General features: G+C 53.3%; 1 protein-coding gene across 8 annotated transcripts in view; it reads left to right on the top strand.

The window, feature by feature from the left end:
* The window catches only part of LOC117650265 (pneumococcal serine-rich repeat protein), a 39,551-nt gene that overhangs the window by 18,360 nt on the left and 3,424 nt on the right, over positions 1 to 17,767 (top strand). Inside the window, exons 1-21 of one of the 8 annotated variants that reach the window (XM_034393547.1) lie at positions 662 to 791; positions 1,431 to 1,506; positions 4,869 to 5,045; positions 5,124 to 5,265; positions 5,715 to 5,968; positions 6,060 to 6,476; positions 6,991 to 7,448; positions 7,968 to 8,029; positions 11,066 to 12,015; positions 12,101 to 12,210; positions 12,861 to 12,881; positions 13,770 to 14,058; positions 14,133 to 14,282; positions 14,366 to 14,626; positions 14,714 to 14,881; positions 15,233 to 15,508; positions 15,754 to 15,807; positions 16,203 to 16,355; positions 16,461 to 16,823; positions 16,912 to 17,064; positions 17,172 to 17,727. In XM_034393547.1, coding sequence (XP_034249438.1) covers positions 4,887 to 5,045; positions 5,124 to 5,265; positions 5,715 to 5,968; positions 6,060 to 6,476; positions 6,991 to 7,448; positions 7,968 to 8,029; positions 11,066 to 12,015; positions 12,101 to 12,210; positions 12,861 to 12,881; positions 13,770 to 14,058; positions 14,133 to 14,282; positions 14,366 to 14,626; positions 14,714 to 14,881; positions 15,233 to 15,508; positions 15,754 to 15,807; positions 16,203 to 16,355; positions 16,461 to 16,823; positions 16,912 to 17,064; positions 17,172 to 17,727 — 4,996 coding nt within the window. In that variant the 5' untranslated portion in view covers positions 662 to 791; positions 1,431 to 1,506; positions 4,869 to 4,886. Of the gene's footprint in view, positions 1 to 661; positions 792 to 1,430; positions 1,514 to 4,554; positions 4,671 to 4,868; positions 5,046 to 5,123; positions 5,266 to 5,714; positions 5,969 to 6,059; positions 6,477 to 6,990; positions 7,449 to 7,967; positions 8,030 to 11,065; positions 12,016 to 12,100; positions 12,211 to 12,860; positions 12,882 to 13,769; positions 14,059 to 14,132; positions 14,283 to 14,365; positions 14,627 to 14,713; positions 14,882 to 15,232; positions 15,509 to 15,753; positions 15,808 to 16,202; positions 16,356 to 16,460; positions 16,824 to 16,911; positions 17,065 to 17,171; positions 17,728 to 17,767 lie in introns of those variants that run through there. The other 7 variants (XM_034393545.1, XM_034393546.1, XM_034393541.1 and 4 more) reach the window with 7 other exon arrangements.

The following is a 17,767-nucleotide window of genomic DNA, read 5'->3' as shown; positions in this document are numbered from 1 at the left end:
CTCCTCGGGCCTGGGTGCCCGGAGTGTGGTATCACATAGACACACACACACACACACACTGACGCATATTTGCTCGGTCTCACGCACTTGTCGCGGTGTATGAGTTCCTCATGTTCATCACACTAATCCAATTGTAAGAAGCCTCGTGACCCGGCAGGCGCCCCCCCTCCCCCCCCTTCCCCCGGCCGCCGTGTGTCTGTGCCAACAGCTTGCCATTGGCTCACCACGCAGTGCAGCCAGCCTCCCCCCTCCCCTCCCCTTTTCAACGGGCCTATCCCTTCTTGACACCCCTTTACAAATACTGGAAGAGGGTCGCGGCGTTGAGATGATTCTTATTGAACGAACGCACTCTGGAGTGGCGCTGCGACCGCGCACCCCGCCCCGCACCCCGCCCGTGACGCGGAGCCGCGGAGGCAGAGCCCCCTACCGCCCCCCTCCCCTCTCCGCCGAGCTCTCCGCCCGGTGCGCCGTTGGCACTATTTCTGTTGTGGCGGCAGTCGAGGCACCCGCCACGCCCTGCACGCAGTCCGTCTTCCTGCCCCCCCCCCCTCTCTCCTCGCTTGTTGCTTCTTTCTTTCGTCTCAGATACCTTATCTGTAGGTAGACAGCCTGACGCGACTTCGACGTGCAGGTTGGCAGTCTTGCAACTTGCACCGTCTCTAGGCCTCGGCCTGAGGCCTGCCCCGAGGCCTGCCCGCGACCGAGGCCGAGGCCACGTTTGTTTCTTTTCGCTGCACTGCAGTCCAGTCCGGCCTTTGCCCCTCGGCTCGAGCGTTGCGGTGCGAGTACAGGTAGACTGATACTCCGAGAGTCGTTTTCGTCGCCCTGTCTCTCTCGCACCTATACGACACGCCCCGTGAGTGCGAGAGAGGCAGAGCGACGAAAGCGACTCTCGGAATCTGTCTGCTGCTTCTAGCTCGCCGTCGTGCCTTCTGCGGATCATTTCGTCGGCGTCGCATCGACGTGTTGACGTAGTGACGTCACGGCAGCGCGCGGCCCCCTCGAAGATGCGCGTCTTGCGTCTAGAAGCACAGTGGGCCAGCGCAGGCGGCCAAAATTCCGGACGCGTTTTGAGCTCCAGAGTCGCTGAATGGGACTTAAACGCAGCGTGTGACCCCACCAATGGACTGCTCTCCGAACGAGGAATCCATTGGTGGGGTCGGTCACGCGCTCGGTTCTAGTCCTGTTTAGCGACTCTGGAGCTCAAAACACGTCTCGAGTTTTGGCCGCCTGCGCCGGTCTTCTGGCAAATCCACTTGGTGCGCCCTTTGCCCTTTCTGGCGCCGCTTGTCGCGGATTTGAGTCGCCCCGCCCTATGGCCTGATGAGCTGTAACCTGAACTGCAGTGGAGTGGAGCCCAGCGGCCCTTCCCGCCCTTCCCTCTGCCTGCGCCTTTGCCCCAGTTCTGATGTTGTCTGTCTTGTTTCCAGCTTGGCCATGGCGGGTTCACCGGCGCACCGCGTGACGGAGGACCCCGTAGGGACCCAAACATGATCTAAGGGCAAGGTACGAGGTTTGTTTTTGTTTGGTTTGGCATGGTTTTTGGTTTGCGTTTGAGTGGTCTGTGTGGCATGCGTGCATGCATGCAGGCCTGTGGACTGGTTCCGGGAGTCGCTTCCTTTGCTCTCTCGCACCCATGGGGATGCTCCATGAGTGCGAGAGAGACAGAGTGACGAAAAGGTTTCTCGGAATCAGTTTGCTGGGCCGCCGGTCCGTGGCTTGTGTATCGGCGGGGCGTGTCCTTTGGCTCGCTTTGCTCGCTTTGCTCGCTTTGCTCGCTTTGCTCGCTTTGCATGGCCTCCCGCTAGGCCGCGCTAGGCCGCGGGGGCGTTAGCGTGCAGTTAGCGGTCCTCGGCGACCCGTCATTAGACATTGCAGTGGACCCGCTTTCCGTCTCTGTCGCTTGCATGGGGCGGCCCGTCGGGGAGAGAAGGGGAGAGAGAGAGAGAGAGAGAGACTGCGATTGGCACTTCGGCACTGCAATTGGTTTTCGTCGCTCCGTCTACCTCGCGCACTCGGACGGGCGTCCCGCATAGGTACGAGCGAGAGAGTCGACTTTCGGAGTCGGCCTGCCAGAGGCAGTGAGACATGGGCCTCCGGCGCGCCGCGCCGCGTTGCCGGGATGCCGATGACGTCCTTTGTCGGCGTGCATTGACGAGGATCCTTGTTTCGTTTCGTCGCGATGCTCGTCAGGCTCGTCAGTGCGCCTCGGATCGCTTCTAGTTCGACGCCCACCTGGTGCGCCGCGCCGCCCGGCTGATTTGATTTACGCCAATTTGCATCGTTCCCCGCGGATTGCGCTACTTGTCTCGCGGAGTGACGCCGCCGCGCCTCGCGATCTCGGGGCGAAAGGCTGAGAGGCAAACGGCGAAAGCGTGTTGATGACACTCGGCTTGGCCCGGCCGGCTGGGCAGCACCCGCCGTATCACGCTACTCGCGCCGCCCCGCCCCGCCCCGCCCCGCCCCCGCGAGGCGTTCCTCTCCAGTTCCAGCGCTTCTCGGCGCAAAGCGCGCAAAGCGGGCAAAGCGGCCAAAGCAGATCAGTTTTAGACGGGGGCTCCGTCTGGAAGCACTTTCGCGTCGTGCAGCGCCGCCGGGCCTTTCGCGGTGTCGCGGCGCGCGCGCGTGTGTTTGCGTGTGTGTGATCGAATGCGCGTGCGTGCGTGGTCCTGTGGTGGGTGCGCTGTTCGGCAAACGGCAGTCTGGGCGGCGCCGATTGAGGCCTGGGCGAGGGTCTGGGTGCACCAGTAGGTCCTGGTTGCCCATGTGCCGTACCTCTCGCCAGGTGCACAGTGGGCAAGAAGACCGGCGGAGGCGGCCAAAATCTTGGACGCGTTTTGAGCTCCAGAGTCGCTTAGTGGGACTCGATGCGAACGTGTGACCCCGCCGAAGAACTGCTCTTTGAACGAGGAATCCAATTGGTGGGGTCACACGCTCGGTTCGAAGCCTGATTCGCGACTCTGGAGCTCAAAACGCGTCTAGAGTTTTGTCCGCCAGCGCTGGTCTTGTGAGTCCCCAAGATCGGGGGAAGCACCGCAAGGCACAGCCCGTCCCCCTGCTTCTTCAGACAAATTAAGGACGTCTGTCTTTACCACTCGTTCGTCCTCGCGTTCGTCCCGCCAGTCTCAAAGTGACGCGTCGTCTGTTCGATTTGGAAAAGTTTTCGTATTTTTCGGCCCGCAACTCTTTTCCCTCCTCCCACCCGGTTCAAGACGCGTGATTAAATCGGCGAGGCAACTCATTATCGGAGCAGAAGGGAGAGGGGAGGGGGGGAGAGAAAAAAGAAGAGGGGGAGGCATCATGCCCCGTGCACACAACTCTGTAATGCTCTAGTTAATTTGAAGGCGCGCGCGTTCTGGCGTCTTCCTCCTTCCTCTTTCTTTCTCTGTTTATTACCTTCCTCGTGTTGTTGTTAGCTCGTAACACCTTCCCTCCTTTTCGGCTTTGAGACGTGTTTTTTGGTATCTTTTCTTGGAGTAGGATGTAGTTGAATAGTTAATACAGTATCCAAACCGTGGTAGTTTTGCGTGTGCTGTCTGTTGGTAGAATTTTTTTTAGTGGTTAGTAGTGCAATGTTGGTGGAGAGATGCAGTGCGGCGGGGGGGACGCCGCGCCCGTCCTGCTGCCCGTCTTGCCAATGGCTGTTGCGCCCCCACAGGACAAGGACGAGGACATGGCCGCCCAGGTGCGGCAGCCGGGCGTCCGCGACGACGTCCGCGACGACGTCCGCTCCTCCATCCTAGCCGCTAGCCGCTCGCAGGCCTTCGTCCGCCGCCAGGACAGGCGGGACAAGCTAGGGAAGCTTGTGGGGCCTCGCGGTCCGCATGGCGGCCCTGCCGGCCTCGACTGCGGCGCGGAGGACGCGGACGCAGACGCGGACGGGGAGGCCGACTGGCCGGCCGGCGGCGTGGACGCCTTCCGCCGCAGCCGCTCCGTCCGCCGCGTCCGCGCGCCCCGGCCCTCCATCTCGGCCCTGCGGTCCGCGTTCGAGGCGACGCCGCCGCCGACCCGGCCCCCCCAGCCGCGGCCCTCTAAGGCGCGGCCCCCCAGTCCTCCGGTAGTAGCGCGCGATAGGGGAGGCCCCGCCGGCCCCGCCGGCCCCGCCGCTTTGCGGCCGGTCCACAAGGTACTTTGCCTGCCGGCCTGTCTGTGCTTTTCTTTTTGCGGTGTGGTATCTAGTGGCGCAGCACAGTGGGCCGGAGACCGGCGCAGCCGGCCAAAACTCTAGACGCGTTTTGAGCTCCAGAGTCGGTAGGCTAAATGCCGCTGGAACCGAACGTGTGACCCCCACCAATGGATTCCTCGTTCAGAGAGAAATCTATTGGTGGGGTCACATGTCCGATTCGAGTCCTGTTGAGCGACTCTGGAGCTCAAAACGCGTCCGGGATTTTGTCCGCCTCCACCGGTCTTCTGGCCCACTGTGCGCGGGAAAGGGGGCGACTGGTGACGGACTGGATCGGCTTATCTCGGACGCGTTACCTCAGACGCGTCTGCCGCAATCTTATCTCGCGGTCATCTTGATCGGCAGGCAGCCAAGCAGTGCAGTGGTACTACGATGGCTGTTTGTTGCGGTTGTGTGGACGTTGGCAGTTATGATGGAACTTGCTTCTTACTTGGTGGTGCCCATTGCGCTTTTGCCTGTGGTTATTTACTTATGGTCGAAGAGCAGAGTATGTATTCTAGTGTGGCGGTGTTACTCTCTTTGCATGGGCGTTGCCCTCTATCTTTGTGCAGCTGTTGTGTGTGTGTGCTCTGTAAACTGAAAGTGTGTACTCAGTGCAAAGTTTATTTTACTCTGTGTTTGCTCAGTGGGCCTTGATCTTTCCAGCATGTTTTAATATTGACTCCCCTGCTTTTTTATCTTTCAGGATAAACAGACCAGCTCAATGATGGACGACAAAAGATCCAATAGCCGGCATGGCGGCTCCAAAGTATCTCAAATTGCTAATATCTTCCAAAGCATGGGTCCCGTCAAAAGCGTCGACTCGGACATATTGGTCGCCCCGTCTCGCTTCCACGCCGGCAAGGGACCCCCAAGCGAGCAGGTAAGAGCAAATCAGCTTACCACTCGGAACCCCCACGTCTTTCCCCTCTTTATTTCAATGATTGGGTTTTTGCTTCAGGTTCCGACGTCGCCGAAAATTGACGGGAAAGACACGAAGGACGCGAAGGAATCTCCGAAGGAGGGGTCCGGCGTCACGGTCGTCAGGACGGAGAGTCACTTGGCTCGATTTAACAACGCTCGCGCCCTCTTCGAAAAGCTAGGTACGTTTTCGAAACGCAGTCGAGTATTGTTGCAGGTGTGGATCCAGAGAGGTTGTTCATAGTAGCTGTTTGCGTGCGTGCGGGTGTTTGTGTGTGTGGGTGGGTGTCAGAGAGAGTGAGAGAGAGTGAGAGAGAGAGTGAGAGAGAGAGTGAGAGAGAGAGAGAGTGAGAGAGAGAGTGAGAGAGAGAGTGAGTGAGAGAGAGAGAGAGAGAGAGAGAGAGAGAGAGAGAGAGAGAGACGTGTTTGTGCGAGTGTGCCTAAAAAGTTGCCTACTGCGACTTTTTTCCTGCCTTCCAAGCGGCTTCGCCGCCTTCAGAGGAGGGAGGGGGCGACGTCCCTGTCGTTTCCCCGCCCCCGCCCCGCTGAATCCGCCTCCTGGTTTATTGTTTTGTAATAAGCGACGTTCCTTGATCCGTGCTCAATGTGCGCTGTGCGGCGCTGTGCGCAGGCACTGACGACGCCCGGCCCGGCAAGCAGACGAAGGCTGGCGGGGCTGGCGGGGCTGGCGGCCCCGGCGGGGCGGCGCCGGCCTCTCGATCATCGTCCGTCGAGTCCACGGGGCCCGAATCCCCCGTCCGCTCCAACAAAGGGCACGCCAACAACGCCAACTCCTCTCCGCGATCCAGATCTCCATCCCCGCAGCAGCAGCAGCGCGCCAACAGTCATTCCAGAATAATTGACGGCTCTGCCAGAAACGGACCGGTGCGCTCGCAAATCCTCCTTCTCCTTCCATCATTCTTGGTGTCTTGCTGTTGACTCCCGTGTCTATTCGCATGTTTGCCTTGTGCCGCAGTACACCAACGGCCACGCCGCCAAGACCAACGGCGGCGTGCACAACGGCGACGACAGCGCCGTCTCGGCCGTCTCGGCGCGCGTCGTCAACTCCACCGTCACGCCGCCCAAGGACTCCAAGGACTCGGCGCCGGCCGTGCCGCGGCACCGGTCGCCGCGCCCCGTGGGTCCCGTGTCGGCCGCGGACACGCACTCGCGGCCCCGCAACGGGCTGCACGCCGACAGGCACGCCGACAGGCACGCCGCCGAGGAGGCCGACCAGGGCGTCCACGCGGCGGGCAAGCGGCCCGACAAGCCCGAGAAGCCCGAGAGGAAGTTCAACAGCCGCGAGCTGATCGAGAAGCAGAAGAACTGGACCTCGCACTTCTCCAAGGCCCGGCCGTCGCCCCGCTTCAACAGCGACCCCAACCGAACAGAGGTAAGGGCCGCGCGCCGCCGTTGCGCCGCCACCGCCCCGCCGGGGCTGGCAGCCAAGGCGCTTAGCCGTGCCGAACCGAACCGAACCGCCGGCGTAGATCATTTGTGGTCTGTCTAGCTACTCGAGCGAAGCCGCCTGAGAGGCTGCGAGCGGGAGTCCCGCCGGCACGGCTGCATGCGGGACTGCCTACCTGCCGGGCGGCGTGCCGGCCATTCAGGGCTAGACCAAGGCCCGTTCACAGGCCTCTTGAGGCTTGAGGGTGGTGTAACCCGGGACTCGCAAGGGACAATGGCATCGTGGAGCTCCAATCTCGGAGCTGGTGCCCCGGAGGGGAGGGGAGGGGAGGGGGTGAGCGATGCCATAGAAGCGAACGGAGGCCCTCCCAGGGGATTGCAAGCCGTCTGCCATCCTTCAAATAGAATGTATATTGGCTCGCTGGGTTGCCTCGGCCTCGTCCGGGGGCAGCTCCTTCACCCGCGCCTTCCCTGACCATGTTCCGTGGTCCCTGCTGCAGGTCCGCGTCAGCCTCAACAAATGCGACTCCGGCAAGGAGGCCTCCCCCCCTCCGAGCAGCGCCCCCGCCACCCGGAGCGCCTCCTTCACCGGCACTCGGCCCGGCGTGCGCTCCCCGCCCGTGTCCCCGCCGCCCCCGCCGGCCAAGCCCGCCGCCCCCGCCGGCAGGGCGGCGCTGGGGGCGCCGGCCACTCCGGACGCGGCGGGCTGCGGCGCCCCGCCCACGCCGCCCGCCCGCACCACCTCCGCCTCCGCCGGCGTCCTCGGCGTCCACCCTCCGGAGCGGCTGGGCGAGTCGCCGGCCTCGGCCTCGGCCTCCTCGGGCTCCGACAGGCTGTCTGCGTCGCCCGTGTCGCCCACATCGCCCGCCAGCTCGTCCAGCAGCCTGCACGAGAAGCAGGAGCAGGAGTCCCAGGAGAAGCGAGTGCCGCCTGCCTCGGCCAGCCCGGGCGCCAAAGGGTGAGTCAGCCAGCCAGCCAGCCCCCGGCGGCAGGCAACCCAACGGACGTGGACCCGAGCGCGCGCCACGCCACGCGCCCCCACAGCGAGCAGCGAGTAGCGCCACGCGGCCCTCAGCGCGGCATAGCAGCGCGGCGCTGGCAGGCAACCAAGCGCGCTGCGCCCTGCGCGCTCTGCAAGGATTCTACACTTGTTGGTCCTGCCGGCTGATTCCGAGTGTCGCTCTGTCTCCCTCCCACTCGTGCGGCGTCCCGTACAGGTGCGAGGGAGACGGAGCGACGAGAGCGACTCTCGGAATGAGGATCCTGAGGGGCCTCGACTGCCTTGACACTCTGCCGCGGTGCCGCGGTACGCGGTGGGGCGCTAGTTCGGGCGCGCTGTACTTTTCTAGCCTCGGCCACTGGCAACACTCAGTGTGTGGCTGACGTCGCGCTCCTCGGGTCCTGTCCAACTTTTCGAGTTTTTATAACTTTTTCCGACCTGCTTCTGTAATAATGAGTGTTTGTTTTGCTCGTTTAGTGTCAAACCGGCCGACGGCGCGCAGAAATTGGCGCCCCGCTGCTTAGAGAAAGAGTTCGAAGGTGAGTTGTTTATGTTTCGCAGACCTCTTTATAGGTGCCGACCGTGGTGCCGACGACCCGTTCCAGTGACTTGGTGTCTTGACCATGTCCCCCTAGTTTCTTCGCATGAGCCTTGACGTGTAGGTGGTAGAGGTTCCTTTTCAAGCAGTCTTTTAGCAATTTTGCCTTGGGTGAAGAAATCTGGTACTGGTCCAATCCCTCTCTTCATGCTCATTTTGCAATCAAACCACCGCGGCGTGTGCCGTGTGCCGTGTTTTGATAGGCTCGCGGGTGTTTGGGACGAGGGGGAGGGGGAGGGGGTGCCTTTGGTCTATTTTGAGGTCGCTAACTTGGTGGTGCCACCTCGGTGGTCGTAGTTTTCTTGGCACGCGGGACAAGTAATGGCGCTCATAATTTGATGAGGGCTCCAGCTGCCCACCCTCCTCCGCACCATGGTGCGTGCGCCCCGTGCGTCGGCCGGTCTACAGGCTGATTCCGAGAGTCGTTCTCGTCGCTCTGTCTCTCTCGCACTCATGGGGCGTCCCGTAAGGTTCGAGAGGGACAGAGCGACGAAAACGACTCTCGGAATCAGTCTGATGGTTCACTCTTCAACACTTTGCCACCTCGAGCTCACCCCCAAGCCTTGTCCGCATCAAGCCCGCCCACCTGTGTTGTCGCACCGCACGCACCGCACGCACGCCGAACGCGAAGGTGCGGAGGCAGAAGCCCTGGCTCTATCTTTTCCATTCCGCGCGGGGTGGGGGGTAGCTCCCCGTTTGGCAACGCGAGTGCCGCCACCCGCTGCGGCGCCGCGCGGAGGACGCGACGCGACGCGACGCGACTGGGCGCCGCGGATGCCGCGAATGCCTTCAAGTCGAGTTTGGCAGCGCGTCGGTGCGGTGCGGGCGGAGCGGGCGCGCGTCCACGCCGCGGTCTCATCTGGCCAGCGCGGTCCTGACGGTCCGCGGCCCGCGCTCGGCGCGGAAGGTGCTGCACACAGCGATCGTCCTCGCCGTCGTCCTCGCCGTCGTCGCGACACACGGCACGGTGGCTGTGCGACTCCGAACACAGAGTGCGCAGACGCGCGGCGCGCTGCCGGGGCGGGTAAGGTTTATGGCCTGCTTAGAGTAACGCGTGCGGGGGGAAGTTGTATTGTAGCCAACTGCCGCCAGTGTTTAGTCTAGAGCCGCGGCCGCGCTCATTTCATTGAAAAGCAAAGAGTGGCGGCAAGAGGGCCGCCGTGCCGCGCTGCTCCGGATTCGCAGAATCTGTCGCACCTGTTGGGGATCAAGGGGAAAGGGGAGGGGGAGCTGAGCTGATGAATCAGGCAATCCGCAGCACCGCAGACCCCCTCTACGAGTGGGCCACACGCGCACAGTGGGCCAGGAGACCGGTGAAGGCGGCCAGAATCCCGAACGCATTTTGAGCTCCAGTCGCTAAATTGGACTCGAGCTGAACGTGTGACCCCACCAATGGATTACTCTCCGAACGAGGAATCCATTGGGGGGGGGGGGTGTCACGCGTTCGGTTCGAGTCCTGTTTAGCGGCTTTGGGGGTCGATTACGGCGGCGTTTTATTCGGCAGCACTACCGCTCGCGCTCGTGAACACACGGTTGGGTCCGGCCGAAGCTCGGGAGCCAACCAGCGGCGAGCACGGGTCCGACAGAAGATCGCGCGTTTTAACTCACGATCGTAATCAGCAGTAGTAAAAACATTTGGTTGTAATAAGGAAATTTGAGCTGTCACCTCCTTATGAGCTGTTATAATAATAGAACTACTATTGATTGTTCAGTATGGATTCAAATTAACGCACTGCCACGGTTAGTAACGTAGAAATGTTTCAAAAACTGTTTGTTTACATCGCGAACGAACCATAACCCCTGTACGAGTAATTTAACCAATAATACACACTTTCAGAACCTCGGATGATAATTTTTGCGTGTTATAATTTAAATGCCGCCGAGACGCAGCTAAAACATCGAATGTCAATCCTTCCTCGTTCCTTGTAAATCAGACGTAAACACTGCAGCCGATTACGGGCGTGAGTTAAAACGCGCGATCTTCTGTCGGACCCGTGCTCGCCGCTGGTTGGCTCCCGAGCTTCGGCCGGACCCAACCGTGTGTTCACGAGCGCGAGCGGTAGTGCTGCCGAATAAAACGCCGCCGTAATCGACCCCCTGGAGCTCAAAACGCGTCTGGAGTTTTTGCCGCTTCCACCGGTCTTCTGGCCCACTGTGACGTGACGCGGCCACACGCAGCTGACTTCCCGATACGTAGGTGATTTCTCGCCCATCGCTTGCGCTGATCGCTGCTCTGTGCTTTCCAGCCGAGGAGAGTGGTCCAGCCGGTGTGTGGAGCACCTCGCGAGAACAAAGGGATGTCTAGGTGCAGTTTTCGGTGCGGGGTGCGAGGGAGTGGCGCGGTGCGTCGCGCCGCGACCTCTTGGCCCCTTGGCCGCGTGCCTTGCCGCCTTCCCGTAGTTCCGCCCGTAGTCAGTCGCGTTGTTTGGGTTTCGGCCGTGTCGGCGGACCAGCAGTGTTTAGTACCGCGTACCGATCCGCGCGGCGCGGCGTAGTGTGGTGTGCCAGTGTGCCTGCCAGGCCGACCAGGCCGCGGTACCGCGTTGCCCCGTTGTTGCTCGTCGCCGAGCTTCGCGTGGAATCCTTGCATGTGAACCTGCCGAACTCTCTCCCTCGCCCTTTTGGCAATCCTTTGCCAACTTGGCCAGTAGACCATCCTTGGTTGTTTGTCATCATGGATCGTTCAAGTTTTGCCATGACGAATCCCTCTAGTTCGTTTTTGCATAGTCTCTGTTTAAATGTTGTGGGGAAGTGCCTTCGCAGTTATCACACCATAACCAGTTCGTTAAAGAATTGGAACCCTAGCCATGATTGTGGAGCGACTGTTGTTCTTATGATTTGGAAGTTTTTTCGCTCTTGTAAACACGATGCCTACTTTTCTTGTGCATGTATGTTTGTAGAAAACCTTTTGGCATTGTCTACTTATAGACTTTGGACAAAGAATTAAAATTAACTGAAGTCTTATCATGTGTTTCAGGGCAAAGACACAGTCACTCAAATGGCGATGCTCAAGATCACGTTGAAAATTTGGAGAGCGATGCGCGCAGAAAAATGGTATCGTCTGTGCAACTGACTCTTCAATCACCCCTGTCAGCAACTGCAAGACTGTTCCCTTCTGCCCCGGCTTCCTCAATTTTACCTCATCAGAAGAAAGGTCCCAAAGAGATGGATTCATCATCAGATAATGCCAGAAAAGCAGTGGAAGCTCCAATTCTGCCACCCTCTGCTTTCATGTCGAGTGGTGTGACAGCCTCTGCAGTGGACGACCAGCCTCTGTATTCTGTCCCAATCAAGAAGGGCCATTCCAGGCAGAAGCCAGTTTCTTCCGCTGCTGCTGCTTCCAGCCTCATGTCGGAAACATTCAAGCCACAAGTTGTAGAAGCTCAACCACGATCAACTACATTTTCTGATGAGAAAAGTGACCATGAATTTTTGAGCTCCTTTAACCCATTACCAGCTGACTATCAATCAAAGCAGAAATCATCAATAGAGTTTCTTCATGAAGAAAGAGTTCACAATCAGCATAGTAGATTGCCTGACTCTAGCCCACGTAATTCTGTCGGCAGTGATACCTCTATACCTTCCAGCTTTAAACCAGATTTAAGTAAACCAATTGATAGCAACACAAACCATGAGGTTTCACCCCCTGGAGGATTTGGAAGAAGGAGCTCTTCTGCTGAAGTCCTTGATGAGTTCTCTCCAGGCTCCCTCAAATCCGATGTGTCCAGAGGGTTTGAATCATCAGAGACACTGTTGTCAATAGGCAACAGTGCCAGTGAGGGAAATGACTTTGACCATAACTGTGATAGTGGCATTCAGCTTGATAAAGTAAGTGATATTGACCATCGTCTTGACCTACAAGATGTGAAGTTTGCTGATGATGAAGATGAAGCAGAAATGAAGGATTCAGGCGTATTTTTGAAGCAGGTAAGTTTATAATCCCACCCAATAGGTTATGTGTATTTTTCATTACCTTCTGAGTCTAAATCAGGGTCTCTGTAAATTTTTTAAGGAACTTCCTTCTGTTGAGAAATCTGGCTGCTTAGAAGCAAAATCATCACCTCCAAAAGTTGTACCAGAAACCATGACTGCAGATGAAGCAGAAAATCTTCTGAGTACCAGGTATGACTATTATTATTTTTTAGAATTATTGAAAATTTGCTGGAGTGTTCTTGCGATACCACACTTTGCACATAGAACAGGTTTTGAGCCCCGAGAACTTCATTTGATGCTGCAGATATTTTTCAGACTTTTCTTCCGAAGTTTTGTGTATAAACAGGCTATCTGCTGTGTTACTGACTCATTTGGTACACTGGTCATTCCTGCATCAGCACGATTACCGTTTCCTTTTATTATATCAATTTAAAACTAAAGAGCCTATGCGAAAGCAGATGAATCTTTTTTGTTCATCATTAAATTTTCGACCATGTAACTATTTGACTATGAATCACATATGGACAAAGCATTCAAGCTAGATCCATTAAACGTTTATTTAGTTTATTATTTTATTTTTTTAAGATATTATTATTTGCTTTAAATTTTATGATCTGTTTTACCTTACTTTGGTTAAATGAGAGTCATTCCACTTCTTATAGAACCTGAACCCTTATGTCAGATGTGTGTATCATACACTGTAAGAACAACCACCACACAGGTCCACTGTAAGATCAACCACTGAATGTGAGACTTAAAGAAAAAAATTGTAATATTTTTTATTTATTTTTCTTTGTGTTCCTCACAATTCTTCACTCAACGCCACTCTTTTTCACCAGCATTTGGGAAAAGCGATTCCGGTGAGTTTGTGTTTTCTAAAAACCTAAAGAGATTTTTACCAGCAGAACTGTGAATTTCCTCGTGGTGTTGGTGTGTTAATGCACTGTGGTGAATTGGTTGCTAATTTTGTGTTCTATGTATTGTGGCAGCCTCAAGCTATATTCACATTGGTTCGCTTTTACTAACCTGTTGAGAACTTTGCTGATAGACTATATCCCTTTTGTCACGTAGAGAACTTCTGTGCAGTAGTGAATGAATTGTAGTGGTTGGGAATCCCCTTAACTTTGACTCTTTGCCTTTAGCTTTCCAGAACCACTTGGGCGCCCCTATGTGCCGTATAATTTGCAGCTTAACACGCAGCTACTTGACTCTCTTTTTCAGAGGAAGCCAGGTGTTTGGGTGTTGTGATATTTGTGCCAAAATGTGTTGTGGTGGTTGACAATGTTTGAGGGTTTATTAACTAATTTTGTGTGCTTTATTTGTCAAGAATACTTGTGGGTTTGTGCAAGAGTGTCTCACTTTTAGATGCAGCTGTTCTAATTTCATTCTTTTATCGCCAGTAACCTTATTAGTGAAACAAAAGTGCTTGATCAATGGTGCAAGGGATTTAAGGTGGTGGAGTTTCCATCTGCAAACATTTTTTTTTTTTTTTTTTTTTTTTTTTTTTTTTTGTAACATTATTGCGATCAAACCTTTCTCCTTTTCCTTTCTTATCATTTAAGATGTTCACGTCTTGGATTTCTTTCATGTTCCCTTTAACTTTTACCTAACATAGTTTGACAACTACTGCTTGTAGACCACAACTTAATTTTTCTATCATTATTGATGTGACAGTTCTGCACTGAAATACAATTGTAAAGTTCCATATTTGGTTCCTTTCTAATCTATTAAGTATTTTAATCTGGCAGGCAAGAAGCGTTGCTGTCTGATGAAGAAGCTCAGGAGGTTAAAAGACTTCTGACCCCAGCTCAAACCCCAGACATACTGCCAGATTCAGAAGCTTCCGAATGGCCGTCAGAGTCTGGGATGATACACAATAAATCTGCTGCTTTGAATGACTCAGTCGCATCCAGCCAGGCATGGTCTCAATCTGGTTCTGAAGCAAATCTAGCTGAATCAGAGTCTAGTGTGATTACCGAAGAAGGAGATTCGGAAACTTCTTTACTCGTTGACTACCCACCAAAATCCTGCCAAGAGGTATGTTTCCTCTAATTTTGCATTAATTTTTCTGCTAGTTACTTTGGCTAATACCTGAGTGCCTTCTCTTGTAGGTACTTGTGGAAAAGGGAGTGCATTACTATCAAGATGGGCACTTCTGGATGGAAGTGCCTGGACTTCCTGATTCGGAAGACGATGATGACGACTATCCAATACCCGTTAAGAAAAACACGAAGGTCAAATTTAGTAGTGGTCCTATAAAGGTATGAAAATGGCCAGAGGTTTCTTTGATAGCTTTAGATCATTCATGAAAAACGGTACAAGTGTCCTCTTTTTGCCTTTGTAGATGTACAGCACATTTTCAATGACTGATTATGATCGCCGTAATGAAGATGTTGATCCTGTTGCTGCCTCTGCAGAATATGAACTGGAAAAGAGAGTTGAGAAGATGGATGTTTTCCCTGTTGATCTGATAAAGGGGCCTGAGGGACTCGGTCTTAGCATCATTGGAATGGGTGTTGGTGCTGATGCTGGACTTGAGAAATTGGGAATATTTGTTAAAACAATCACCGATCATGGTGCTGCGGCCAAAGATGGACGTATCCAGGTAAGGTGCAACTAATGAATTTACCAATCTTAAGCAAAAACTCAACTTGAGAGTAGTTTACAATATTTTCAATGTGTTTATTTTAAGGTTAATGATCAAATCATTGAGGTGGATGGAAAATCTCTGGTTGGAGTTACTCAAGCTTATGCCGCATCAGTTTTACGAAATACGTGTGGCCTTGTGAAGTTCCTCATCGGCAGAGAGAGAGACCCGCAAAATAGTGAAGTTGCTCAACTTATACGTCAGTCTCTTCAGGTATCTATATCTTATCTTAATCTTAATCCAATTTTGACTTCACATGCCTTCTCTGTTCAAACCCACAATTCCTACTTTCTGACTTGAAAGGTGGTGATGATTAATAAACTGCTTTAAATACTGTATACAGCAGTTTCTTGACCTCAAAGTTTGTTTTCTTCTCTTTGCTTGGTGATCTGTGTTATTTCACTCCATCTTGTCTTCTCTTTTCAAATCAAGACTTAGTTGGGAAAAAATAATGGGTTCTTTGCATGCCTGCTGTGGTGGTGATAACCTTTTCTGAACTGTCCTTATCCCTCTAACTCTGTTCTTTCCCTACTAAAACGCTTCTCTCCATTTCCACATCCTAAGGACCGCGGATGTGTGTCACAGGCTGATCGGGAACGGGACGACCACCGGCGTCAGGTGGCAATGCGACACCAACATCAACAGCAACAACCCGGTTTGGATTCAGCCACTGCCTCTCCTCCGTCGGAGAGTCAGAGTCAGCGCTCTGAAGATAGTGCCACTGCGCCTATCGGTGGTGCATCTCCAGTTTCTTCAGAGGGTCCTCCCAGCCCACTAGGACATGGAGCTGATGAAGGAACTGCAAGTGAAGTTGCAAACCTACGAGACCTGCTCCAAGAGGTATGTTTTGACTCTTCTTTATGTGTTTACTGTGTGGTTGTTGGAGTAAATGTTCTTCTGTTGCAATTGTTAAGTTTATACTCAATGCTCTCAATTTAGAAAACAAGCAACAGGATTAGGGCAGTGGCTTGATGTAATTTTATTGTAGTTGAGAGCTTTTTAGTCATTTTTTTTTCCTCACTGTATGTTGTTGATGTTGTTATTGGCTTTGTATCATTCGCATTTCTTGCCACATTCACTTGCAGAGTCAGCAGAGGCTGGCAGTAGCTGACAGCGAAGTAGCACGATTTAGAGATCGGGTGAGAAGTAGTTTTAATGCATTATTTCTGCTTGAACCTCAATCTCTGCTTGCCAACCCACCCCCAGTATTTTGTGCCATAAGATAATAAATAGTTCTTGAACATATGGTTGTTGAGGTGTTGGAAGGACTTTGAACAGGGGGATGAGCAAATTTCTGCCTTTATTTAATCATTAAATCCAACAGTATTTACTGATTGAGTGAGAGATCGGCACAATAATAAAATGCGTGTTATCTGCCTGCAGACATGGAACTTGCTATTCCTGTGGTTCATAATTTGGCCCATGCTATGCTTTGTTTGCCAATGTTTACTTTGCACCTTAACTATATTTCTGGTTGCTATTTCTGCTATTCCATCAAGTCCAATCATTTACAATCACCTTATCATTTCTTCAGTTGATGGAACTTGAACAACGAGGGAGCAGTGGCACTGAGGAGTATGTTGAACGCCTTCGTCGAATGAGTGCAAGACTCAGAGAAACAGAGAGATCTCTTATGTCGTCCAAGAAAGATGTTTCCTCTTTTCAAGAAATGTTGGAACAGTCACAGGTACTTAAAGTTGGAAGACATACAATCTTATCTACTCTCCTTATGTTTGTCATTCCATTTTTGAGGGGAATGCACGACTGATTTATCTTCTTTTTTGTTTCTCAGGGTCAACTCTCAGTTGTGGAAAAAAAATATAGCAAGGCCAAAAGGCTTGTTCGTGAATTGGAGCAACGAGAGGCTGACTTACTGCAGCTTCTTCGAGAAAAAGACACAGAATATAATGCTCTTGTTCGATCATTAAAGGATCGAGTAATCCGTCTGGAGCAGGAGCTCATGGATACCCAGAAGCGAGGAGGATTCCCCATAATACTGCCTCATGACAAACCTGTAACCCCCCAATTATCAAGGCGTATGCAGCAAACCTCAGTGCAACCTCTTCTCCTCCAATTGGGTGCAGAGTTATCTGATACAGAAATATCAGATATTAGCCCTGACGATGGAGACAAAACAGCAACTGTGGAACGGAAGGTATTTCTATTATTCAATAGTTTTCTAGTACTGTGCATCATTTTTGAAACAATTTTATTCACTCTTGTCTCATGTTGCTGTTCAACAGATGCCTTTAAAAGAAGAACTCGACCGAGCTGTTCCACAACATGAGCTTTTGGATGTTTCTGCCTCAAAAGCCAAAGGTGAGCTTGGCCAGCGTGGTGGCCTTGCTGGAAGACAATTACCATCGCGAGAAAAAGGAGTCAGCAATAGCAGCTCTGTGAGTACTTTTCCATTGTAATATGAGAATTCAGTTGTATTTCAATTCGTAACTAGAATTAAAATCTGTCCCTTGATCGCAAATTTTAATTTAAAATTTCGATGTAGGATTATGGCCTTGAAGATAGCTGTGAAGATAGTGAAGAGGACCATTCAGCAGCACGACATCAAGTGTACTTGGAGTATTCCAGCAGAGAAGACATAAATGGTACCTCAGCAAGCCGTGAGGACATTCTTATGATTGAAAGTAACAGCATGAACAGCAGCATTAGCAGCAGTAGTAGTGCTGGTGCTAACATTACTAATCGTAATGAAACTAATGCTGCCTATCAAGCTCAGGAATCACATCAAGCTGTAACACGATCCACATCATTAGTCACATCATCGGTACCTAAACCCATGCAAACCTTCAACTCCTCATCCTCAATTAATAAAAGTGGGCTGTACACTTCAACTGCACAGCAACAGCATGTTCATTACCAAGCAGCAATTACTTCATCTTCATCTTCCTCTTCGTTACATTCTGCTTACTCACCATCCTCTGCTAATGTGCCTAGCAATGCAGGCGCTCTGTATGCACCACATTCCTCGAGTGGGCTACATTCCCATCCATCTGGTGCTCAGGCAGCTACTAATGTAGCCTATCAGGCAGCACCCCAAAAGAGTAAGACAATCCAAAACTTACCAGAACTAATAATAAATTG

Source organism: Thrips palmi, unplaced genomic scaffold, assembly GCF_012932325.1.
Source record: "Thrips palmi isolate BJ-2018 unplaced genomic scaffold, TpBJ-2018v1 HiC_scaffold_5, whole genome shotgun sequence".
NCBI classification, from domain to species: Eukaryota; Metazoa; Arthropoda; class Insecta; order Thysanoptera; family Thripidae; genus Thrips; species Thrips palmi.
Note: the sequence above shows the minus strand (reverse complement) of the source record. Positions and strands in the feature narration are given on the sequence as shown.